The sequence below is a fragment of the Stenella coeruleoalba genome (assembly GCF_951394435.1).
Source record: "Stenella coeruleoalba genome assembly, chromosome: 14".
NCBI lineage: Eukaryota > Metazoa > Chordata > Mammalia > Artiodactyla > Delphinidae > Stenella > Stenella coeruleoalba.
The window spans coordinates 63,742,391-63,768,454 of record NC_137160.1 but is presented as its reverse complement, the minus strand read 5'-3'; the positions used below and the strand labels follow the sequence as shown (position 1 = coordinate 63,768,454).

Sequence of the window (26,064 nt, the reverse complement as noted above, 5' to 3'; positions counted from 1 at the left end):
GGCTGGTTCCCGGCAGAGGCTCCAACCCATCAAGTGCACTGAGTTTGTGGCAGCTCTGGTGACAGCTCAGAACCTGTTCCCTTGGGGAGGTGGCACCAGCGTCAGACCCCTGGTGTGTTACTACACGTGGCATCCAGTGATCAGGAAGGACAAGCACAGGAGAAGAGCAGAAGGGGTTGGGGGTGGTTTTTCTAAGACAGCTTACTTGTTAGGAGGAACTGAGAAAAGCCCAAGCCTGGAAGGAACACAAGCGTTAAGACCAGCTCAATCGGGGGTACGGGTGGCGAAGCTCACGTACCTCATGTATTCCAGCCGGTAAACGGACAGAAGGTAGGTGGACATGGCGAAGTCCAGCTTGTTGATGAGGGCGGACACCTCGGGGGCTGGGTCCAGCAGGTTGATGATGGTGCTACGGAGCTCGCTCAGCTCGGCCTAGGGACAAATGCCAGGACTGCTTGGGCACGGGAGGGCGTGGCTGCTCCCCCAGATGCAAACCCCGGGGCCGTGCCCGTGAACCAGACATGCAAGACTGGCCCTCACTGTCCCAGAGGGCTTCCCGAAACCCTGCCCGGTACCACCCGTCTTTGGCAGGCAGGCATCCTTACGGGGGTGACTGTGTCGTTCTTCATGGCTGAGTTGTACTGAAGGACAGACCGCAGGGGCTCTTTGCTGGGAAAGGTGAGCAGGGGGGACTTGGTGGCTATTTCACAGACGCCCTCGTACCACTCTTCTGGCCAGAGTCCTGCAAGAGAGCATGGGCTGAGGTGCCTCCTGGCTCGAGAAGAGCTCTGGCGGGGCCCACGCTGAGCTTCTGGAGTCGTGGGTCCTCTGGTTGAGCCACTGTCCCAAAAATGTGGCATAGAAACGAGTGTGTTTCCTAATGGGAGCAGGTTTCCCTAAGGTATGTGGTGTTCCCAGAACCCTAAACGACTTCGGGAAGTGTTCCCTGAGGAGGCGGCAGCCGCACTGGGCCTGTCTTGTGCGTGGGCACAGGCACCATTAGTCGGGCCCTTTCGCATCTTGGTCCTTACTCTGCACTGTCCTCCCTGGGGCAGCAAACGTCCCCTACCTGACCCCTCCACGGCAAATCCCATCAGCACAGAATAGAGCCAGAAATCCCGGAAGAGCTTCTGCAACCGCGGCTTCGCTTCTTTGATGGGCAGCAACCGCCGGGTGAGCTGATGGGCCGAGGAGAGAGGGAGAGAAGGTGGTTACCTGCATATGAACCTGACACCTACAGGCGTTAAGCTCGAGATCCATTCTCCAGGCTTCTTCTCAGAGAACAGGTCAGTCAGACTGGGCAGGAGAAGGCACAGGGCACAGTAACCAGCAGCCCTCAGAGAGCTCGCCCAGAAATGCTCCTGAGCCTCTTGTATGCGGGGCGGGCTCTGCACTGGGAGGAAAAAGCCCTTTGGCCTCGTCGGGAGGCAGGCAAGCAGCATCCCAGAGTTCCTGGGGACCCAGGGATGGGGCGCTTGGTGTTCACAGACGGGCAGGAAACAGGGAGCAGCCGCCTGGCCACAGGAGCACCAGGCCCAAGGGCCGGAACCATGGCGGGCGGGGCAGTGACCTTGGGCAGAACCGCAGGGTGTGAGGCAGGTAAAAGCAGAGTGCTCGGGGGCAGGGGTGAGGCTGGAGTTCCTGCGTCCCTGTCCCCATGGTGTCCCACCCAGTGCGTGGCAGGGGAAGGCGCCTTGGGTATGGAAAACGGTTACGTGTGCACAACACCTGGTGGACAGGTGGACCCTCCGGAGTCCCCAGCAGAGGTCGAGCCCCCACACAGCGCTAACCAACCTGCAGCGAGGGGTGCTCAGCGGTCCAAATGCTTATGATCTGTAAGTGCCAAGTATGGGCTAGGTGCTGGCCAGGGTTTGCCTCCTGCCAGGGCCCAGGTTCGATTCCTGGTCAGGGAACTAAGATCCTGTAAATAGTGCAGCGTGACCAAAAAAACCCCCCAAAAAACCACCACAAACTAAAAATAGAAATGATCACGGTGCCACGGCCCCCTGCAAACACCTGAGTGGATGTGAGCATGGGAAGCACCACAGTACGGCCCTGGCTATCCCACAACAGACAGCAAAGCGGGGCTGCATGTCCTGCAGATGGCAGACAGGTCCGGGCCAGGGTCTCCTTGTGCTCTGAGTCTCTACCTGCACCCTCCCCTCCACTGTCCACGGAGGGACAGCTCACAGGAGGGTGGGGACACCTTGCCTAGCAGGCACGTCACCCCAGAGCCCAGGATGAGGTCGGGAGCTGCGATCACTTAGAGGAAGAACTCGGAGCTAGAAGACATGAGAGGGGCCCTCCCATGTCCAGGGGAGCATCAGAGCCGCCGCCCCCGACGCAACCAAGCCCTGGGCCGCAGAGTGTCCTGGCTGCTCCTGTAAGCTCATCCACACAGAGACGGTCAGGCCTCCAAACACTGGGAGTCACAAGCCACTCGGCGGTGACCAAAGACACAACGAGGGCTTTGTGCTGACAAAGCTAGTTGAGCGGTGTTTGATCTGGGATGTATTTACTTTGGAAAACACGACAGCAGTCCGGCACCAAAGGTCACACTGAAGCCTGCTGGTGACTTTGGCCGATTCTGCCCCAGCAAAGTCAGTTCTCAGCAGCACAGAGGTGAGTAGGTTTCTAACGTTTCTGCCGATTATGAATTCTTATTTGAGGTGGTTAGAGATGGGTAACTGGTTTGCTTCCCTATCCAACTACATTCAAACGCTCTCTACACCATCTTAGAAAGGGTAAGAGGTTTTGTTAAGCTGCCTATGATAACATTCTGTCAGTTACACTAGTGGGACTGTCAGCCAACCGGGGAGGAGGGACTGCGCTAGGTTAAGGACCTGAACTGGGAATGGTGCTGGGGGCTGTGGGCGGGCACCCTAGTTCTGGGGCATCACAAATGGTTCAGAAAAATGACGTGTGTCATACACGCGCACACACACGTACGTAGAGAGACCTGGCGAGTCTGGAGACGCGGGTACAGGGTGGGTGTTCTCTGTGCTGTGCTTTCAACTCGTTTGTGAGCCTGAAGTTATTTCAACCTGAAGACTGTCCACAGCTCCATTACCCCCTCTCCGTCTGGGCCGGGAGACAGCAGCCAGGAGGGACGAGGGACCACAAAGCCCAGCCCCGCTCCACGCAGCCAGCCTGAGAAGGCGCCATAGGAAATGCCCATAAAAACAAACTTTTGAATGATTTCCCTTTAAAAAATACTGCTTCTCTTCAAAGATAGTAATCTGGATTTAAACACAACCTAGTGATAATTTTAAAGTATCTTCTTTAACTCTTGTGATACTAAATGGCAAAACAACAGGAAGATTTACCTTTCAGGTACCTAATTTTTTACCACATAAAATGAGATATATTATGAGATACCTTCTGCTTCCTCTGATGAGAGCATAATGCAAAGTGTTTTGGGCTTTTCATCGTGTAATACAGGAATAGGAAGAAGTACAAGAAGCTTCCACACGTACTATCTGAATACAGGAGCAAAAAGACACGAATGTTTTCAACCTCTGCCTCCCTATCTGGTCTCAGATTCCTTTTCCTGAACTCTTGTTTATTCAAGTTGGGTTTTTTAAGGCTTATTTTTTTTTTTTTTTTTGTGCGGTATGCGGGCCTCTCACTGTTGTGGCCTCTCCCGTTGCGGAGCACAGGCTCCGGAAGCGCAAGCTCAGCGGCCATGGCTCACGGGCCCAGCCGCTCCGTGGCATGTGGGATCTTCCCGGACCAGGGCACGAACCCATGTCCCCTGCATCAGCAGGCGGACTCTCAACCACTGCGCCACCAGGGAAGCCCTTAAAGCTTATTTTAACCTAAGAAGGATACTTTCAAGTGTAGCCTAGCAAGAAGACCTCTTCTTTTCTCACTTTTTCAGTGTCTTGCCATCAATACCCACACCCAATTCTACCCAGAACCTGGGCCCGGTTCCGCCGGCAGCCACACACATTAGACACTGTGTCCTGAGTGCAGGCAACGTGTGTGGCAGCCTCGGCTACGGGCTGGGGGGAGGGAAGGGAACAGGAAAAGACAACAGACAGTTTTAAGTCAGAAACCATGTGACTTTCCCTCTCCAAAATGTCGTGATTAGAGGACTGTGCAAGCTGACTGTGTTAAGAGTGCTGCAGGGAAGAGCCGAGGTGGGGACTGGGGCAGGGACAATGGTGCTGGCACTCCAGGCCAAACGGGCAGAGCCCTGGACACAGGGAAGGGCTCCACTAACCAGGGTCTAATCTAGTCACTGGCACACTCAGGCAGGCTCAGCACCCCCGAAACGCACAATGCTCTGCGCGGGGGGCTGAGTCACCAAAGCCCCTGGTCCAGCACCGGCACCCAGAAGAGGCTCCGCTGAGAATCACCGCCATTGCCAGCACACCATCTTCAGGCCTAACAAGTCCCAATATTTACCTAACAGGAGCCAGTGATTCTTACCTGGCCTGGAGGGGAAGCAGACATTCTGGTCCTCAAAAACGTACCAGATGGTCACACACATGACAAACCTGACAAGACACTCTCCTCTTTCTGAGGTGATTAGAAGGGATGCTGGGATCCTGCATGACTGAGCAGCAGTATAAACACCTGCTGTCACTGTCCTGGACACACAGAAGCATCGAATAATAGCTCATTTCCCAGGATGCAATTCACAACCAGGAAGGAAGCAAGAGAAGGACAAAGCCGTCTAGCAGCCAAACTGACGTGACAGAGGGAGGAATGGGAGACAGATGGCTCATCCCACAGTATCTGTTAAAAACGTGCCTTGTTTACTTATATAGAAAGAGCGCCCCTCAGGCCTTCAGTAAGAGCTTTCTGACAGCACCCTCACCTAGACCCTATACACCTGGTGAGACTATTTGTAACCCCAGCCAGAAACACTTCAGTGGGAGAGCTCTAGTCCCTCCTGACAGCAGTGGGAGCCGACTGACAGACACAAGGAGAAAACGTACACCTGCAGCGAGTTGTACCCTCATCCCTCATGGCTGCAGGAAGACTGGCACCTACCATGTCCACTGGGTCCCCAGGTGATCCCTGCACTGCAGACACAGTCCAAATCACACAGATTAAACCACCCCAAATAACTGCTAGCACAGGAGGAGGAGCCTCAGCCTGCCTGGCGCCCCCCCCGCCCCCCACCTGGCAGTGTCCTTGTGAGCCGTGCTTTACTGCACATGGGCCCCCATCCGGCTGGGGTACCTGTGTGCCTCCAGGGCCCACCCAATATGTCATTTGAGGAAGGGACACAAAGTTCAGTGAATGAATGAAAAGGAAACTCCCTGGGGCCCCTGAGCCCTATGGTTTTGCACACTTTCAACAAGGGGTTCTGATCTGGGCCCAGGGGTCCTCCAGGCAGGTTCATGAAGCCACATAAAATGTCAGGCGTCTGTTTTATCTTCAGCAGATCCTAAAATGGTTAGAGACTGGCACCCATGGGGCCCCTCCTGGGTTGTGGCCGGGGGCCTGCAGAGGTGTGTGTGTGAGTGTGTGGGGCAGGGAGGGGGCAGTCTGCCAGGCTGCCCTCACCACGTCCTGCTCTCCCTCCAGCTCCAGCTCCGCCAGAATGCAGCACCTGCTGCACTCTCTCGTGGTGTCCCTCCTCCTGGCATCCGTGTGTGGGAAACTCGGCCCTCGGGGTCAGCTTGATAGCGGAGGGGGAGACCCCGAGTCTGTGGACCCCCGGTGGGGGCAGCTGAAGAGTGGAAACCTGAGCAGACCCCTCCTGCCTGCCGACTTCCACAAGGAGAACACAGTCACCAACGAGTGGATCGTGGACGGGGAAGAGGACGAGGACTACCTGGACCTGGAGAAGATCTTCGGGGAGGATGACGACTACATCGACGTCGTGGACGCAGTCTCGCCCGTGGACCCTGGGACTGGCGCCGGCAGCGTGCTCCAGCTCTTCCCGGGCAAGAGCCGCATCCAGCGGCTCAACCTCCTCAACGCCAAGTTCGCCTTAGACCTCTACCGGGCGCTGAAGGAGCGGGTCGGTGCCTCAGACAATGTCTTCCTGGCGCCCGTAGGTGTGTCCACAGCCATGGCCATGCTCTCCCTGGGCCTGCGGGGGGACACCCACGAGCAGGTACACGCTGCCCTGCGCTTCACCGACTTCATCAACGCCAGCACCACATACGAGCTGGGCACCGTCCACAACCTGTTCCGGAAGCTGACCCACCGCCTCTTCCGGAGGAATTTCGGGTACACGCTGCGGTCCGTCAGTGACCTGTACATTCAGAAGCAAGTTCAAGTCCTGGACGACTTCAGAGCCAAGGTCCGACAGTACTACTTTGCCGAGGTCCGGGCGGCTGACTTCTCTGATCCCGCCTTCATCTCCCAAACCAACCAGCACATCTCGCGGCTCACCAAGGGCCTCATAAGAGACGTGCTGGAGGACGTGGACCCCGCGACTCAGATGATGCTCCTGAACTGCATCTACTTTAAAGGTAAGAGGTGGCGACATTTCTCAGGGCAGACGCGCGGGCGCTCTCAGCTCACAGGTGGGCCGAACTGCAGACTCTACCTCCATTCCCCTGGGAAACCCAGACACGGGGTCAGCTCGCAGGGACAGGGAAGGTCCTGATGAGGTGACAGCACAGCTGACCCTTAGAAACCCTACGCTTTACGCCTCGCCACAGCCTTGAGAGACCACCACTGTTATGAGTGTCTCCATTTTACAGACAGGGAATTAAAATGCTGCTCTGGGGAGATGGCAGTAAGGGGCAGAGCCAAGCTCCAGCCTCTGTTAGATCAGAATAATGCAAAAACCTTTCTAGCATCAGGTCAACCTGGATCTGAGCTTTTTCGTTTCCCTTCTCAATGGACAAAAGGCTGAAGACAGGTTCACCCTGGGTAACTGACATTCACACCCCCACTCCTTTCCAGGCAGGTGGGAGCGGGGAAATCAACCCTTATGTCTAGAGCAACTGTTCCAGGCCAGCACCAAGCACCGAGGCACTTCCTAAGGAGGACCCCTCCCCCACCGCCAACCACCCACACGCGCGCGCGCACACACACACAGACACACACACACACACAGAGCCCCGGGACTCTAGAGATAAATGGGCACGGGTCTGTAAATACCAGGCCTCGCTTCTAAAATGCCCTGGTGATGGGGCTTCCCTGGTGGCGCAGTGGTTGAGAGTCTGCCTGCCGATGCAGGGGACACGGGTTCGTGCCCCGGTCCGGGAAGATCCCACATGCTACGGAGCGGCTGGGCCCGTGAGCCATGGCCGCTGAGCCTGCGTGTCCGGAGCCTGTGCTCCGCAATGGGAGAGGCCGCAACAGTGAGAGGCCCGCGTACCGCAAAAAAAAAAAAAAAAAGCCCTGGTGAGACCTGAGCCAAGAGAAACCTCTACTGCCCTCCACCTGCCCAGCAAGCCGAGGGCAGACATGAGGAGTGGGGTCACTGCACACTAGTGCGGTGACACGCAACCACTCTCCCCTCTGCCACCAAGGACTAGTGGGCACCGGCCAGGTCAGTCCCGGGAGGCCACGTTCCCTGGTTGGTCAGCTCCAGCACGGTTTACGGCGGGGTCCAGGGAGCCCCTCTCCTGGAAGTGGCTGAGGGGCAGTGGGGCCAGAGCACTCCGTGCCCAAGCCGAGGCCCCCAGCGGCTGTGCGGAATGCTGCCAAAGGGCAAAGCAGGGGGAGGGAGCCAAGACAGGAGGAAGGGTTCAGAGGCTGAGCCAGACCCCTGGCTCCCCCGACGCCAGGCACAACGCCAGCCTCGCCGTGGGCAGGTCCAGGCCGAGGCTCCAACAAGCCCGTGACAGGCACACGGGACATGCTCAGTGAACACACACATGTCCTTTCATCCCTGGCTGGCGGGACAGGTTTGGGAATGAAAACTGGAGGTCAGCCCTGCTCTCACTCCCCTATCCATGTGGCCTCGCAAGTCCCACTGTTACATGCTCAGTGGGTTTGATGTTGCCAGTGACACTTGAGAGCAATTTCCCGTGTTCAGGGGTGACTTTGACAGTGAGTGGGAGACCCCTGGGTGGCACCAAGGCCCTCAGCCCTCAGCCCTGCCAGCCTGTGGGCATGGCGACTTCCAGAGCCTCTGCCTCAGCACAGTCAGTATTCAGAGCAGGCAGGGACACGTCCCAACATGGGAACCAGGGTCACGAGGACGGCAAACGTGGCAGCAGGGCACATGAATCCTTGCCCACACACCGGAAGACTTGCTGGATCAGGGCTGGGAGTCAGAGAGATGAAACGCCAGCAGCACCAGCTCTCACGGGTGCATATCACAACAGAGTATGGATGTGTAACTCTTAGCTCTAGCTCCCAAATCTCTGTCACTACTTTGATTTTAATTTCAAATGTTACGAGCACTCTGTAAAACACAGTGAAAACAGAGATTAGGCCTCAAGAGCAAAGGAAGGAGAGAACCCGGGAGAGGCGGGGTGGCTGCAGCAAACCTGGGAAAGCCATGGCTGGAGCCCAGGGGAAAGGGGGTCTCCCCCAGGGCAAATGGCACAATCTGGGGGAGGGGAGAGGCCAGGGACACCGCTCACACCCACCATGCACAGGGTGGCCCCCTGCAGAGAGCTGCTTAGATGCCTGCCTCACGGGGCTGAGCAGCCCTGGACCCAGACCAGAGGCGGGCGGGCACTGCTGTTACGCCTCCCCCAGGAACCTCCTGCTTTTCTGACCCCCTGTGCCCCACCCACCAGCTGGAAACCTTGAACAGGTCACTTGGCTTCTCCCCTCGGCTTGCTCATCTGTGAGATGGGGGTGGTGAAAGCCCCACCCCTCACAGTTGCTAGGAGACGAGGTAGCACAGGAAGGGGCTGGAGGAGGCCTGGCACATGACCAGTCTCACCAGTGGGCGGGCAGCCCTCACTTCCAGTTACTAGCATCTTAGAGCCACAAAGACATGTTCCCACTCGGGCACACAAAGCTGCCCCGAAATCCAAAGTGAAGGTGGCAATGGCAGTGCTGCCTCCCCAGGCATCCAGCCAGTCCTCACAGAGCTGATGGGAGCTCAGGGCCCTCATCTAACAGAGAGACATGCAGAGGCCCAGGCAAGGCAAGTGATGTGCTATTTAATGTCAGGATCTAACCCAGCATTCACCTGGTCTATTCACCCCATCTGCCCTCATCCGCTTCCTACGGGAAGCCTCTAAAACAGTGATTCTCAGTGTGGCGGGCGGGCCAGACCAGCACACTGGTCTGGCACACTGGTCTCAGTGTGGTCCCCAGACCAGCAGCATCAGTATTGCCTGGGAACCAGTGAGAAACTTAAACTCCTGGCCCAAACCAGACCTGTGGGTTCATACGGTGGGGGTGGGCCATGCAGCCTGTTTGAACAAACCCTCTAAGAAAGCATTTAAACAAAAGCCCATTCCTGCTGACCTCACAGGGTCCTGGGTGAACAAATTCCCAGCGGAAATGACACACAACCACAACTTCCGGCTGAATGAGCGAGAGGTGGTCAAAGTCCCCATGATGCAGACCAAGGGGTCCTTCCTGGCGGCAAGCGACCAGGAGCTGGACTGCGATGTCCTGCGGCTGGAGTACATGGGGGGCATCAGCATGCTGGTGGTGGTCCCGCACAAGCTGTCCGGGATGAAGACCCTCGAGGCCCAGCTGAAGCCCCAAGTGGTGGAGAGATGGCAGAAGAGCATGACAAACAGGTGCCTCTGGGGCCAGGGGACTGGGGGCCCAAGGATGCTGGGGCTGCAGTCACTTTAGGGAAAGGGGCATGTGCCCCATGGGCCGCTGTGACTTCAGCCCGAACTTTCCGCTCGGTGAGAGGAGACCAGAGAGCGTTGGTGAGAAATGCACCTGTACTCTGTGATGTGGGGGCAGGAGCAACCCGGCTGTGCCACACACTTGCCCTGACCCCCTGGGGTCACTTGCTGTGGGCCTAGAACCAAGACAAGCCCCCAACCCAGTTTGAGAAGCCTCGAGGTCCTCCAAATCCCCTCAGGGCGTCACTTACCATCTCACAGTCAGGACCACAGGTTGCGCTGCTGGATCAGCGCAGGAAGGACGCACACGTCACCTCCCTGTCTTCCTGGATCCCGCCAGGCCCGAGTTAACAGCTGAACCTGGTCTGGGCCTCCTTTCAGGACCAGGATACAAGGAAATGCAACTGAGGGACAGGCAGGCTCTTAGGGGCAGGTCTGTCCAGGCAGCTGGGCAGGCATCAAGCCCTGTCATTTTCTCCTTTAAACCTGTTCCGTACCAGCCTCCTTCCTAACCTCACTGCCCACGACCTTCACCCTGAGCCAGCGGGGGCCTGACCAGCCTGCCGTCCCATGCTCCGTCTACCTGCCACCAGCCACCAGGCAGCATCCCCACCTCCCTCTTCCTGTGAACTCTCTGTGGATCCCCACCCACAGGATGCAGCCCGCTCGCTGCCCAGCCTGGCCCACACGCTGCTCTGCTCTCCCCTGCCCTCCTGCCCAGAGTCCTGCACTCCCTCCAGCAGGCCCTGCTCAGGGCCCCCAGATCTTGTTCCCCCTCCTCCAGGATGGCCCAGTGGTTAGGCCTGTTCTTGTCACTCGGACGCTAACAGGCGGTCTTTACGCTTTGCTGCTTCACGTATGGGGTCCTGGCGCACCAAGAGGGAAGGAAGCTCCTGAGAAGGGGGCGCGTCTGGCGTCTTAGCCCCACAAGCGCCGTCAAGGATGGAGAACGCTAGCACTGGCTGGTACAGAAAGCACTCTGTTTTTAAGTGCACTGACCTGCACTTCAGCTCCTTAAACAGTAAAATACCAAATGCCTGAAAGCAGGGACCCAAGTGAGAGAATGATGTCAGATGTCTGAGCCATAAGCCAGTAACAGCTCTGCCCCCTGGCTGGTAGGACACAAACCATACAGTACCGAGGACATGACTGCACAGCAGTAACCATGCCTCAATTCTGAGTGCTGGGATTACAATGGGATGGTCTTTCCAAAATCCTCCACTGGCAGGACGAGGATATGCATTTTAAGAAGTGTTGTGTCAATCCTGTGGTACACGGACTGGAGGCGGGTGTGTGTGTTTATGGACGTTTAAGGGGAAACGTGATTCCTCTGCAACTTGCAGTCAGTAGAACCAGCCCTTCTCTTCCCTACCAGGACACGGGAAGTACTCCTGCCCAAGTTCAAGCTAGAAAAGGACTACAACCTGGTGGAGGCCCTGCGGTCCCTGGGGGTCACAGCGCTGTTCGACAGGAACAGCAATATGACGGGGATCTCGGACCAGAGGATTGTCATCGACCTGGTAATGCCCGTCCTCTGCCCATCCCCATCCCGCCCCAGGTCTGCCCCCCTTGGAGCCCCTGCTGATACCAGAGAGAAGGCAGGTGCCCAGGAGCACCCCGGCCCAGCAGGCCTACTATGGCAGAGGCCCCAGAGCATGAGCAGGGGGTTCTAGGGTCACGGTCCTGCCCGCAGAGCGCTGTGGGCAGCCCTGAGTGGCCATGGTGCACAGTGCCAAGGTGGCACCATTCACACCACACTCAGCTGATGCGTGAGGACTGAGTCCCAAGGGCCATCCTGCCCAGCCACGTCGATGCCTCCCCTGCGCTCGCTTGGTCCCTTCCCTGAAGAACACGAGACTACCCCCCCTTACCCGTCTGTGAGTGACCACCGCTATCTGATAGCTTCCCTTTTGTCCTGACACAGTTCAAGCACCAAGGCACCATCATGGTGGACGAGGAGGGTACGCAGGCCGCGGCCGTGACCACTGTGGGGTTCATGCCATTGTCCACCCAGGTCCGCTTCAGCGTCGACCGGCCCTTCCTTTTCCTTGTGTATGAGCACCGCACGGGCTGCCTGCTCTTCCTGGGCCGGGTCGCCAACCCCACCAGGTCTTAGCGGTGGAGGCCGGGGCGTCTCGAGTGCTCTGGGGCAACCGCAATTCCATTTCCCTTCCAACAACGACCACGAGGAGCTCGGGCGGTGACCCCGTGGCTCAGGCCACCTTTCTGGGAGACATGGACGAAGGACCGCGATGCTTGCCACCATCAGGGCTGCACAGCCCAGAGGTCACCGCAGCTGCAGCGCGGCAGCTGTCTCCTAGAGGATGTTGGCGCCAGACAGACCAACTCCCTTCACCTCTCACAGCAAACCCCTCCCCGGGCCCAGCATCCCCCCTCCTCCACTCTGTCACCCAAAGCCTTTCCCCCCCAGGGCTTCCCACCTGACAGGGAACATGGGCAGGAGCTGCCCCCTCCCCAGAGTGCTGACAGCGAGCCCCCTCCCCAAGGCCCAGGGTGCCCTGGCCTCCGGCTCAGTCCTCGCAATGCCCAACCTCCTGAATTGAGGCTAAATGTCTCTGCACCTGCTTTCACCTCACGGCCGCCCAGAGGATGGCATGTACCCGTAGCCATGCCTTCCACCCTAGAGATAAATAAATATTGCCACTTTTACTGGGTATAATTCTACTTTTATAAGGTCAAATAACTAAAAAAGGCCACATTCAAAATAGTTGACACCCCAGCAGTGCTAGACATCGACAGAGTGACCTGAGTGCCCAACAGTGACCCAGAGCAGGCACGTCCTCGGGCTCGGATGTGGCAGTGCTGCTGCATCCTGGGGGCGGGGGGGGGGGGGGGGCGTGGATGGAGCTGCCTGGGGGCTCCGGAAACACCAGTCTGTATGTGCGGCACACGCTTCAGCTTCCATCCCCAGACACAGGGAGACCCTCAGACGTGCCTGTGGTGCGTCTGGTTCGAGAAAACGGGTGACATCCGAGGACTATATTTCTGGACCCTTGATTCCGGGGCAAGACCAGTGGAATCCACACAGGCTGCTCAGGAAGAAGAGCACAAGGCCTCCGCAGTGTGGGGCGGGGGACAGCGCCGGGGGCTTCACAACTGCCACGCGTGTGGCCGTCAGACTGGGACCCCACGGGCCCGCAGTGGGCAGTGGGCTGGGGTCGAAGCCTGGTTGGCCTGACTCCACAGAGGGCTTCTGACCCAGCGAGACTGACACAGTCACAGGCAGCAAAGGGGTGCAAGAATGCTCCCCGATGTGGAGGCTGGGTTATCCCCATCCTCACACCAACCTGGGGCTTCCACTGTTACAGAGGAGGCGCGCTCAGCCACAGGCCTGAGTCCCACCCCGGCCCTGCTTTCACCCCTCACCCTCTCCCCCTGCCCCCTCCCCACTGCCTGAGCCAGGGCCCGTCCAGTGTCTGCCACCCAGGGCAGGGGGGCCTTTCCCTGTCATCCCTCTTGCCCTCGCAGGGAACCTGGGCTTGCTGACCACCCTCTCCAAGTACTCCTCTATTCTGAGTCAACACTGTCCTCCCCTGGGCTTGTCTGACACTTCTGGTCTTGCTGCTGGTTCCTCTGGCTCCTCCCCCACACCCCCATGTGCATCTCAAGACTCCACCTTCAGCCCTTCCCCACATCCCCCACCCAGAAGGCATGAAGACACGTGGCCCAGGCTCCTCTTCGACTCCCAAGGGTCAGAGAGCTCCAGCCCCTCAATCTGCTCAGAATGCCCTTGGGCCCCCTTCAGAAACGAGGTGCCTCCATGCAGCAGATATGAACCCAGAGCACAGGCCTGCGCCAGGCTGCCTGGGTTCCACTCCCGGCTCTGGCACTTTGAGGCAAGTTCTGTGCCTCAGTCTCCTGTCTGTGAAACAGGGATAACACAGTCCCTATCCTGCAGGCTGTTGTGAGGATGAAGTGGGTTACTGTCTCGAAGGGGTTCAGCCCAGTGCCTGGGTTACCACTTCCAGCCCAGGGGTCCCTAACTGGGGGCCTACCTGGGCCCCTCCCCCTTCCCTTCCTGAGGTGAAGTACAAACCCTTGAGGACAGACACCATCTCTACGAGGAAGAGGGAGCAGCTTTCACACAGGTCTATGACTGAAAGTGTTAGTCCCCAAACATCCTTTTACAGGCACCAAGAGAATAACCTGTCCAAGGCCACACAAGCTGCAAGTGGCCCGGGTGCCCGGCCGAGTGGAGTGCATGGACATTTTCCACGCTTTGTGACAGCAGGGCAACTATGTCTCCAGCTATAGGTTCAAGCAATGGAATCAGTGACATTTCTGAAGAGCATCACAGAGTCACAGGACAAAGACTACCAAACGCAGGCAGGAAGGAGCCTCGGAGGCCATGTGAGCTGGCGCCCCCACCCCAGGCTCCCAAGATCACTGATAAGGGAACAGCTGCATTAGGGCAGAAACCCATGCTTCCTGCCCAGACCCACTGCCACGTCCACTCAACTAAGTCACTGAAGACACTGTGTCATCGAAAAATCCAAAACAGAGTATCTTTTTCTTTAAAATAAAAAATTAAAAAAAGAATTTTTTTAAAGTATAAAACGTTCAAGCAAACAAACAAAAAAACTATGGAAGTTAGTTTCTCCCAGAAGGTCCAGGGTTAGGGTGAGGGCTAGAACCAGAGAGCAGAGGCAAGAACCATGGCATCTGGGCTCTGTGTTGAGCAACAGAATCAAATATTTGTTTTCTCCTCCACAATATAACCATTAACTTGTTGACACAACGATACTTATTCCGTTCATGTAAAGGTCACTGTATTGGAGGAGACACGGGTGTTTCAGGTGAGCATGTGCTAGCCTATCACTGCTAACATATCTACCTGCCCTGACGCGCCAGCCCCACAGAAAGTCACCCCATCTTTTTGAGACACTCTGCTGGCAGAGCAGGTGCGGAGAGACTGGGACACTCTCCCAGGACCCCACATGCAGGGCCAGGAGTCCAACTCCGGCCCCAGTGACCCTAAAACTGGTGTGCCCCCAACCAAACCTACAAGTCATCGCTCCCCCAAAGTGCGAAGTGTCCCCTATAGACTTCTTCCATGCATTTATTAAACTCCAAACAACAACCGCCAAGCACACTTACAAGCTCACAGGCATACACACGGGTCAGAGAACTGTGGGGCTCAAATATCCCAGAACTCGTTAACTTGAGAGGCCCCCTGGGCATGCTCCCTGTCTACCAAACCTGCTCTCCATGGAGCCCTCCACGGGCCAAGGACTTCATGCCCCTCGCCCTTCCCTCCAGGCCAACAAAGTGTCCTCGTGGCGCTTCTCAATGCACTGTGCGCGAGTCGACGTCAACCATGACGTCTTTAGAAACCGACCTGTGGGTGCTGGTGTAAACCGGCAGGGTCCCAGCAACCCACAGGCCCTCGAGGGGCTGTGGGGGCCCTGACCGCAGGGAGAGGTGGGAGGGCTCCCGGGGAAAGTGGGAGGCATGAGGCAAGCCCAAGCTCCAACCCTGCAGCACGCTTGGGGAGAGATGCTGTCCTGGAGCCCGGCTGAGTCAGCCACCTTCGGGGGAGGGAGAAGGGGACAGGCAGAGGGTGGGGGTGGCCCGAGACGGAACCCCACCCCCCCACCCCAGACATAGTCCGCGACTATCAGTCTCACTATCAGAGCCAGGGATGATAAGCCAGTTAGCTGCCGGTTCTCATCCGCCTTGGCCGGCTGACACTGGACTCCCAACGGTCCCCAGACTCAAATGACAAATGCCCACAGAAGCAAAGACCGAAACTACTTTGCAGAGATAGGAGAGGGCTCCCCAACCGCCCACCAGGCCTCGACGCCCCTGGGACAGCCGGAGGTCAACCTCTCCACGTGCAGGGACACCCACGTAAATGCTCGAACGAAGAAGGAGAACTGGAGGCGGAAGCAGGGGCTTAAGCAGAAGGCAGGCTAAGTGGGAGCTCGAGAATCACCAATGAAACAAAGCCGGGCGCGGGCCTGGCTCAGGTCTGGCAGCTGGGAACGCCTGGGCCGGGAAAAGTGACATCCGTAAGGGGCATTTGGGAAGAAGTGGCCGCAGGCTGAGACAGGACAAGACGGACGGCCCTTGACTGCAGCAGTGCTGCGGCAGAGACAGGCCTGAGCCATCCCCGACAGGGCACCAAGGGCTGCAGCCCCAAGGCCCAGGCACCAACCAGAGGCCCCAGGCTCACTATGGGGGGTTGGGGGTGGGGGGAGGGGTTGGAAGCAGCACCTGCAGGCCATAGTCAGAGGCACCTGAGCCGGGTGGGAGCTCAGGGAAAACCTAAGTCAGACCCCGACACCCGAGGAACGGGCAGTAGAGTCCTGGTCAGCTGGCCAGGGGTTCGGCCAAGCATGGAGAAAGGGGGCGAGGCAGCAAGGCCACAGCAGGCACATGCCCACGGGGCAGTCGCGGAAGATCGAAGACACAGCCACAGCTGCAGGATCCCTGCAGCCTCAGAACAGCACCTTTCAGGGAACTCGCTGCAGGTCTCTGGGCAGCACTCAGCACGAGCACCGCACCTGAGTCCGAGACACCAATGGGCGGGTACTTACCACAGCGATCACGGGGATGAGGACGCCCAGGTTCCCCGCGCTGCTGGAGGCCTGGAGGAGAACAGAACTGAGTCACTGATGAGCCCGCGCTTCTTTCATTGAAAAGGAAAAAAAAAAAGACCTGACACAGTGTCATGAAAACTGAAATTCCTTAACCTACACGAAACAATGAAAAAGATATACAGAGAAACACATATAAAGATGCATCATCTTAACAGCAAAAGAGGGAAACAATTTGAATGTCAAACAGGAGAAGGATTACATAAACCGTGACAACTCTGCACAAATATCACAAGCTGTTACAGAAACTGCGCTCTGAAAAGCACTGTCACCTTAAAAAGTGCCCAGATCAAACGTTAAATGTAGGAAAGTATGCTCTCACACAGTGCCAACTACGTAAAATAAATAGATTTGCATAAAACACCTAGGAGAAAGTCTGTCAAAAGGTTAACGACGATTGGATCTAAGGAGAGAATTTTTTACTATTTATAGGTTTCTGTATCTTTTCTATAATGAATACACATTCTTTCCAAGTCTGGGAAAATTTGGGGGTTACTTAAAAATAACTAAGTAGGGCTTCCCTGGTGGCACAGTGGTTGAGAGTCTGCCTGCCGATGCAGGGGACACAGGTTCGTGCCCCAGTCCAGGAAGATCCCACATGCCGCGGAGCGGCTGGGCCTGTGAGCCATGGCCGCTGAGCCTGCGCGTCCGGAGCCTGTGCTCCACAACGGGAGAGGCCACAACAGTGAGAGGCCCGCGTACCGCAAAAAAAAAAAAAAACTAAGTAAAAAGTCAGCCACCTGGCCAGACACATGAGGAGCAGCCCGGCTCGGGAAGCCCAGCTGCTCAGTTGACCATGAGGGCATCGACTGCCCACCGCAGCAGGGCTGCTCCATCTTCAGGGATGAACAGGGTCAGGACAGCTTGCCGAGGCCCCATGGCCGCGCAGGGGTGGGGACAGAGTCCTAAGCTGGTGTCCCCCCAGCTCTTGATTTCTGTCCTCAGCTCCTGGTGGTCAGTGTGTTGGCCAGTCTCCACCCCACCCCACCCCCCACTGCTGCCCCACAGACACCTGGCCTGTCACTGCAGGTGGGGGGTGGGTGCATGGGCAAGCTCAGCTCGGCACCCAAGGAGCCCCTACCCCAGCCGAGGAACGAAGCAGGACACCTGAGTGTTGAGCCCGGGAGATGCAGTGAGAGTGGTGGGGGTGGGGGTGGGGGAGTTGGGCCCTGGAGCCCTCAACAGGGTACAGCCTCGGCCTCCTTGGGCTCCAGGTGTCTCCCCAACACCCTCAAGCCCCCATCTCCTGGGCACGGGGAACTGGTCCCCACTCAGGAGACAAGAGGAACAGTGGCCTAGCCTGCTGTGGCAGGGAGCAAGGCAGGGCTGAGCAGGGCAAAGGGTCTCAGGCCCTGTTTGCACCAGCCCCTCGCTCCTAGGTGAGACTTTCACTCGAGGCTGCTGTTCACTCGCTTCCACCTCAGAGAGGCCTTGAGACCACCCGACGCCCCTGTTTTGTTCCCATGCCTGTCCCGCTAAGCCTGCAGGGGCAGCCCCTTGTCTGTCTGTTCACTCCCGCCAGCACCCTGGGAAGGAACCAGTCCCCCGTTCCTGATGGCACCAGGTAAAGGGAGAAAGCACGGGTTTCAAGGCGGTGCCCAGGGCTAAGCCCTACCTTCAGGGCGGGCCCCTTCTCACTGGCCCTCTCACTGGCCCGCTTGCCCTCCAGCCCCAGCTGCACAAACAGCTCCAGCAGGTTCATGAGCAGCTCGTCCACCAGGTGCTCGTCCTGGATGTTGGCCGCGATGTTGGCCAGGGCATTGATCACAGCCAGTGAGCAGTGCCTGTGGGAGAGAAGTGACATGGCCACAGTGCCGGCCCCCAGTACTGTGAACGAAGACCCCCACGGCGAGGGACATGCCACCAGAGGATACCAGCCCTGAAGGAAAGTCAGCTGCTGCGGAAGAGACCCCAACCTCCCCTGAGACAAGTTGGGGGCCCAGGGGCTGCTCAGCTTCCAGGAGCCTGCGTGTTGGGGCATGTTGACAGTCTCGGGACACTTCCTTCAAGTGCCCGGGCGGCCACGCAGCTGAGAACGGGCATGTCGCTCCCCGGCACTTCCAGGGTACCCACTTCCCCTCCAGTTACAGTCTCCCTTCATCACCACCACCCAGGAAACCCTGACGACACTTCCTCCTCCACCTGGGGCTGAGGTTAGGGTCAGCTCACACCAGACACTCAGGAAGTGCTCAGTGGTCCTGACGACCTGCCCCGACCCTGTCACCCCATGTAAACCCTGAATAGGAAGCTGACACTGCACACCAGCAGGGCGGCTGGGCTCTGAGTGCCAGGTCAGCTGGATGCTGCTGCAGCCGGGCTGTGCCAAGTAGCTCAGGTCTTTAAGGCCCAGTTTCTTCCTGAGTAAACAAGGATAATAATTCCCTCCTTGCAGGGCGTGGGGGAATCAAACAGTCCCTGTGAAGCATGTAGCACATTGTCTGCCCCCAAAATCACAGAGCAACGGCAGCCAGGACAAAAGGCACCCCTTCCCAGACAAATCTCTAGGGGGAAACGGATGGCAGTGGATGCCTCCTCCGGCGGGAGACCAGTCACTGTGGGTGGCACTGTCAGAAAGTGCTATAGGAAGGAAATGTGGCAGAAGATGAGGAACTGGTAAGTTCCGTACATGGCACGGGCTGAGCAGCGAGGCAGAGGCGGGATCAGAGGTCAGAAGGAAAGACAGGGAGGGGAGGGGCGAGGAGGCGCAGGAGCTGCTCTGGGAGCAAAATGCAAGGGGAAGAGGTTTTGGTCTGTGTGTCAGTGTCACTGCGGAGACCAGAACGGACAGACAGGAGAGGGAGGTGAGCTGGCAGCCCCCTAAGGCCACTCCTGCGTTCCAGTGGCTGGCGCTCCCGTGGGAGCGGCAGTGAGAAGGCAGAGAAGCAGCCATTGTGCTGAGAGCTGTCACATGCATACACACAGCCTCATACACCCACACAGCTGGTGAGGAAGTTAAGGCACAGAGAAGATGAGCATGTCCTGAGTTCACACAGTCGCACTGCCACCCCCTCCCCTGGGTGGAGTGGTCAGGAGGGGAGAGGAGAACCTCTGCCCTGCCCACCGCCCTCCTGACTTCATCTGACCAAGTCCATGAGATCCTCCAAACACAGGAGGACGCGTCTTGTCCTTGAGGCATCCCTGGGGAGGGCGAGGACTCACGCAAACATCATACACCCAAGGCTGTCAACGTCTCCTCCCCTGCCCTCTGAATCCACCCTGAGGCGAGCATCCGAGACCGCACAGGTATGCAGCACCAACCAGCAGAAACACTGGAAAACTACCTAATGTGCGGCCTAGGGCTGGCCAGACAGATTGCGGCGCTGCCACCTGATGGACACCATGCTGACATCTAAGATGATGACAGGCAGGAAGGCTGGTGCTGCTCTGTGAGAACACGGTCACCCGGGGCGCTGTGCCCACTGGGTGAGGAGCTCAGAGATGCTAGCTCAGGGGCGGCCCTGTGTGGGTCATTCCCGCCTGGGACATGTATTTCTAACATGTAGTGCTTTTGTAACAAAAGATGTTTATTTAAAAGACAAGTTCTCACATCTCACATTTTCAAAGGATCGAGAGCAACAATGAGGTTGGGAAGACTTACCTGTAGCCGTGGTCCTTGTAATCTTTGGTGGCAGAGTACACAACAGAGCTGGCCTTCACGCTGATCTGCTGGAAGAGATTCCACACCTCCTGGTAAATGTATTGCTGGAAAAGAGTGAGGGACACGTGACCACATCTCCTCTGGAAGCGCCCTCCATGGACACCCAGAGGGTACACACTGGGGACCAGGGACAGTGGGGCCTGAAATAGCATCAAGGCCAGCCCTTCCTAAAGGTTTATGCAAACCTCAACTTAGACACCAAGAGTGGAATCGGTTCCATTTCCATTCTATTAACATCGGCAAGAAAATAGTTTAAACCTCTTTCTCCGGCACTCTTGGAACCATTACACTATTCTCCTTTACTTGGAAAAAAATCTCACCATTCAGTGTTAAGAAAGTTGGGAGCATTTAACTCTTCCGCAGGGTAAGCTTAATGTGTAGTTTCACATTCCTGGGAATCAAGGAGTTTCGCGAAGCTTGCCCAGGGAGAGTGGGTTCCCGGCCGTGCTTACGTTTCCGGTGATGACCAGGCAGCCAAGCTGGTCAATGATGAGCACGTCAAGCGGGGAGGGGGGCTGGCAGAACTTCTGCTGTAGGATCTGCAGGATCGGCTCCATGACTTTCGGGGTGTCCCTCAGGGCCACTGCGATGTGGCCCAAGGCTCGGATGGTGTGGTCCGGAATCAGGTGAGCATCCCTATGGGAGGGAAGGACAGACACGCCCTGGGAATGGTGCTCCAGCACGCAGCAGGGAAATGAAGCTGGAAGCCAGGACCTGGACCCCAGCGTCATCAGTCTCTCAGAGGAAGCGTCCATCTGAAAGTGACAGCCTGGGATCTGCAATCACCAGCACCAGGCGGGAAGACAGAGGTCTTTTCCCCCAGTGTCCAGGGTGGACATTCGAAGGTGGGCTTCAGCAGACATCGCGGGACAGACTCAATGCCCGACGCCATTCCGTGCCAGAAAGCGGCACAGACGTGCAAATGCCAGCGGCCCCATGAGCCTGCACAGGACCAGCTGCCCCCGCCCCCACCCCCCGGGACAGGACAGGACGTACTTGTCGCTCTCCTGGGAGATATAGAGCCGGTTGGAGAGGCTGGCCAGGAAGGCCTCCACGATCACTGCGTCCACAGTCAAGCCAGCCTTCAGGCACCTGAGCAAGGAGGAGGCCAAGCAGAATGAGGCATCAGAATAACCAGATGAGCATTTTGTGTTTGATTTTGGTTGAGTTTTTCCTGTCTCGGGTCTGCAAGGTTTAAAGACCCGCTCTGAATACTCTTTCCCCAGAAATCTGAATGAACATCATTACACAGAATGAATTCAAAGAACAGCTGTAGATTTCACCCTTTGACAAATATCTCAGTTGAAAAGAGTAACTTCATTATCTTGCCCAGAACGGTCTCCTTTAGGGTGTCATACTCATGCCAATTCCAATTTAAAATTCCGTTTCTCAACAAAAGTCACAATAGCTGATTCGAAAGACAGATGGTCCCACGGTGGCTGAGGGAATGTTAAAATTACATATCGAGGTTTTAATAGTATGGAGAAATGCTTATGCTCTAGAGAAGGGGAAATCTAACAGCCCTGAGGAGCATGAAATCTTACAAGCATCTCTCGCTCCCCACACATTTGGCTCCCAGGCCACAAAGTCAGAGAAGACAGTCTGACAGAGTAGCTGGGCTCCAGCCCGATGGCCCCGAGAGCGAGGCGCCAGGACTCAGACAAGGAGAGGCACGTCTCCTGCAAATCAGAATGCATCTGGTCCCCAAGTGTGGACAGCAAGAGTTCACACAGATGGAGCTGGTGCCGAAGGGACATTCGGGCATGTAAACCCTCTCATTTATACCAAAAATCACACGGAAAACAAGATGAAATAGGACCACGTGTCATCACTCTGGATGATGGGCTAAGGGATAATTCTTTTCTGTCTACTTTTCTACAAATCACAGGTTTTCTCTGTTTTTTATTACGTTTATGATCAGGAAAAGAAAGGCAGGAAATTTTTTTTTTTCTTTAACATGTAGCAATCTCCCTTTTCGGATCCAGTGCAGGTTTAGAAGCTTCCCTGAACAATAATGTCTCTGGCTCTGCCTGACACCCCACCCCTGTCCCCCTCACCCCCTGAGGCCGCCCACCTGCAGACGTTGTCGATGGCAATGTCCCGCAGCTGCTCGTACATGGAAGGCTGGCTCTTCTTCCCTGACGCCACATTCAGGGTCGACTCAGAATGCTCATTGGTTACGCTGATTTTTATATCATTGCCGGCAACTGGAAGTGAAAGTTCAAATATCTATCTGGTTATGCCTGTCACTTTCCATACCCGTGTTTGAAATTCAAAACCAAAATCAAATGTAATCATCTTTAGCTATAAAAGCAATCACTTTACAAAGACTTCACCAAGCATTTCAGAATCCAAAGTGTCAGAGAACAGAAAGAATGAAACAAATGTTTAAATCAAGGAAGCACACTTAAGTTACAAAGCAATGAATACATAAAACAGCAACGTCTTAAGAAATGATTCAGAAGTCCTGGCCCCTAGGAGCTCAGCTCCAGCAGAAAGGCAAGGGCATGGCCTGAGGGCATCCAGCTCACGAGCAGGAAGGCAGGAAGGGTGGGCAAGCGTGAGAGCAGGGCCCTCAGAGTCTCTCCACCTGAAGGGTGGGACTACCTTGGTGGGACTGGGGGCAGCATGGTGATACCACTTCAGCACCCGAGTGCGCAGCAGGGTACTTAATTAACATTGGTCACCAGCCGTGCTCTGGGCCTGTGGCAGCGGAGGGGACAGAGCTCCAGGCCCAGCGTTGGGACATGGGACGCACACTGCAGGATGCCCCAGAGAGGGCAGGTGCCAAAAAGAGCAGGCCTGGACCGGGGCCTGGGGCAGTGGCAGCGGGAGGGAGGCCTGGCACCCCAGGGAGTTGTGCAGGGGAAGCCTTGGGAGGAAAAGGCAGAGGAGCAGCCCAGGGATGGCGGCCTCTCGGCCAGTTACCTGTGTGGTACTGACTGTGGCACTTGTACAGCTTCACCAGCACGGGGGACGGGACCACCAGGAAGTCCCGCAGGGATGGCGTCACCGAGTGCACCACCACCGGGAACCTCTCGCACAGGCGGCCCAGGCCCTGCAACGCACAGCGGGCCATCAGGGGCTGCAGGGGAGGTGCCCACCCCTTCAGACACCAAGTCAATCAGACTTCCAAGGGCCACCCGGCCATGGGGCACAAAGACAGAAAGGGGGTGGTTGGGACTCTCTCCACCCAAAGGCGAGATTCACTGTTAAAGCGTGTCCATCTCTTTTAGAAGAAACTTAGGGGAGAAAGGGCACCAAGCATTACTTTTACACAACGGCAGACGTGAAGTCAGTGGGGTTGGGACAAGGTCAGAGTCTCGGCACAGCAGGCTGGCGTCCGAGGCCTTGGGAACACCCGGCAGATGCAGGGCAGCCTTCACAACGCAGGACTTGGCTGTGCCTGGACCCCACTCGCAGAAAGCCTGCTGGCCGTCAGCAGTGGGCTCCCAGCACTGAACTTGTCCACAGCAGACTCTAGTTCAAGTTCCTAGAGGCAGCAGCTCAGACCTCGCTGCTGGTGCCTGCCACAGCCTGGCCACGGCAAGAAGGCCCTGCTGGGGCTTCCCTGGTGGCGCGGTGGTTGGGAGTCCGCCTGCCGATGCAGGGGACATGGGTTCATGCCTCGGTCTGGGAGGATCCCATGTACTGTGGAGCGGCTGGGCCTGTGAGCCATGGCCACTGAGCCTGTGCGTCCGGAGCCTGTGGTCCGCAACGGGAGAGGCCACAACAGTGGGAGGCCCGCATACCGCAAAAAAAAAGAAGGCCCTGCTGACGGGTGTCAGCACCGCGCCCCCAACCACCCCCACCGGGGCCCGTGAGACTTACCTGCAGACAGCAGATGAGCAAGGGCAGGTGAGCAATGATGACCTTGCTGGATGTCTTGGACTGCAGCTTCTCAGACAGCTTGATGCACAGATTCTCTGCGCCTAAGTTCAGAACAGAGGAGGGTACGGACCTTTAGCAAAGGCCAATGGTCACAAAAACTCCTTCATCAGTCAAAATAGAACGTGACTAAACCCCGGGCTCACTAACTCTGAGAAGCAGCTCCACCACAAAGTGTCGGAGATGGGCGTCCCTGCTCCTTTCCTGCTGCTATGACGACACCATCCTGCGGGGTGGGCTATCCGTCCGCTGCCAGCCCCCACCCTGTCCCGTGTCCTGAGCGTGGCTCCCCCCGAACCCCCACCTTCCTGGACCAGCACCATCTTCCGCCCTGAGCCCCCTCCTCTCCTCATAAGCGGAGGACACGCCAGGCGGTGGCACGGGGAACCCACCCTGCTCGTCCTTCACAGCCCACACCATGAGGTCTACGCAGGCGGCACTGGCCTGGCAGCGCAGCTTCAGGGGGCTCAGCTCGCTGTGGGTCCGGTCCATGTCGTGCAGGATCTTCTGGAGCTCCCCCTGGCTGGTGTTGAACTGCTCCAGCACGAAGTCATGGACCTCCTTCACAAAGGAGGTGGGCAGGTCTGCAGGAGGGAGAGCGGGCACAGATTCAGGCTGTGAGCAGCCGTGGTCTTTCCCTTGCGACAGACACCCAGGGAGAGGGAGCTGCTGCTGGCTACCATGCTTCCAGGAAGGCCGGCTGGGGCGGGCTGGGGCGAGCCAGGACGGGCACGCACGCCAGCCCTGCACACATGCTACCTGACACTCAGAATGGTCACCTCCCAGCGAAATGCGAGCCATGCTTTGTTTTAAGCTGTCAATACACTCAAACCTGAACACGAGACACAACCTGGGGAGTGCCATCACCAGAACTGGTCTGATTAACGAAAAGTACTCCTGTGATACTTTCTAAAAAGGGCGTCAGTTATCAGATGTGGGAAAGCTGGATGCAGCCCGAGGAGGACCCCCTGCACAGGAAGGCACCCAGTCTGCAGCCTCTCCCAGCTCTCGTCCTCGGGCCTGGACAGTGCAGGGGACCCGAGAGACGGCACAGGCAGAGGGCAGACTGGCCAAGAAAGCCAGCAGCAGACTGGCTAGGGGAGGCCACAGGCTCCGGGGTCAGGCCGAGCAGCCAGCACCTGCCGCTTTTCGGGAACCTAGCCCTCATGGTGGCCCCAACCAGGTTCAGGCCCCAGCAGTGCTTGGAATCAGATCAGGAAAACAGCTAAGGAGATTATGGGACACCCACAGGACACCATGTGGTCATCAAAGCTTTTGTTTATGAAGCACATTCAGCAACTTAAGGGAAGAGCCTAGGAAAACTGTGTTTAAAACACACAAGAGAGCCTGGAAGGAACTGCTAACTCCGTGTGTGAGCTCCGCTACTGACAAATTATTCTGAGTTGTAAGATCACGACTGCCTCGTTTTCTCATTTTTTTAATGTTTTGAAACATGTAAGGCAGACACATTAGACTGTGTGCCTGACCAGGGGATCAGGACGACCCCACACGTCCGTGTCAGACATCAGCCGAGGAGACACACCCACCAAAGAGGCTGCGCTGCTGGCAGCACCGGGGGCAGGACGACAGGTGCATGTCCCTCATCGCCTGCTTCTCCCAGGAACGTGTCCACGTTCCTTGCAGATGCTGTGAAGCGGCCCTGGCACAAGGGCAGGACCCCACCCTCACCTTTCATGTAGTACAGAGTGTCCCGTAGCATCTTGAATGTGGCCACATAGAGGGGGTCGCTGAACACGCTGTAGTAGAGGTCGGCGCTGGGGTTGGCCTGCGGGTAGAGGCATGGGACGCGTGACTGGCACCGCCGGTCACTGCAGTGACTCCCTCCTCCCTCCTACGCTCACACTGCCCAGAGATGCCTGCAGGGAGCAGCCCCAGGCCCCTGGAGGATGGACCACCTCCTCTCACTGAGGGCTCACCCTCTCCAGGCATCTTTGAACAAGGAGAGTGGGGGTGCAGGAGCCACAGGGCCACAAGACCACATTGCACCCTGTCCCCCTCAGTCATAGACACGACAGCTGGGGCACCTTCGGATTCGGCCTACGTTTTGTAACTAAAATTCACTTTAAATTTTCTTTAGCAATCTCATCTAAAATGTGACGCTAGTTTTCTTCTGGGGAAAAAAATTCATCCGAGGTCTAGTGAGTTGAGTAAGATGCTGTTAATTTTTCTGCACCCTCAGTCTAGTGCA

The 26,064-nt window shown here is 57.1% G+C and overlaps 2 protein-coding genes across 7 annotated transcripts in view; one reads left to right on the top strand and one right to left on the bottom strand.

Moving 5' to 3' along the window:
• Positions 1-26,064, bottom strand: part of PI4KA (phosphatidylinositol 4-kinase alpha) — a gene marked incomplete at its 5' end in the record, with an annotated part of 95,141 nt that overhangs the window by 31,262 nt on the left and 37,815 nt on the right. For all 6 annotated transcript variants that reach the window (XM_079941878.1, XM_079941874.1, XM_079941875.1 and 3 more), the window contains 13 exons: positions 299-432; positions 606-742; positions 1,070-1,178; positions 16,250-16,300; positions 17,925-18,093; positions 19,908-20,011; positions 20,420-20,603; positions 20,964-21,059; positions 22,042-22,174; positions 22,896-23,025; positions 23,799-23,899; positions 24,248-24,439; positions 25,545-25,641. In XM_079941878.1, the coding sequence (XP_079798004.1) occupies positions 299-432; positions 606-742; positions 1,070-1,178; positions 16,250-16,300; positions 17,925-18,093; positions 19,908-20,011; positions 20,420-20,603; positions 20,964-21,059; positions 22,042-22,174; positions 22,896-23,025; positions 23,799-23,899; positions 24,248-24,439; positions 25,545-25,641 (1,637 nt within the window). The remainder of the gene's footprint in view (positions 1-298; positions 433-605; positions 743-1,069; positions 1,179-16,249; positions 16,301-17,924; positions 18,094-19,907; positions 20,012-20,419; positions 20,604-20,963; positions 21,060-22,041; positions 22,175-22,895; positions 23,026-23,798; positions 23,900-24,247; positions 24,440-25,544; positions 25,642-26,064) is intronic.
• On the top strand, positions 5,240-11,865 carry SERPIND1 (serpin family D member 1). The gene is made up of 4 exons (XM_079942927.1): positions 5,240-6,437; positions 9,359-9,632; positions 11,065-11,209; positions 11,614-11,865. Exons 1-4 carry the CDS (start codon positions 5,558-5,560, stop codon positions 11,803-11,805), a joined length of 1,491 nt encoding a protein of 496 aa, XP_079799053.1. The 5' UTR covers positions 5,240-5,557; the 3' UTR covers positions 11,806-11,865.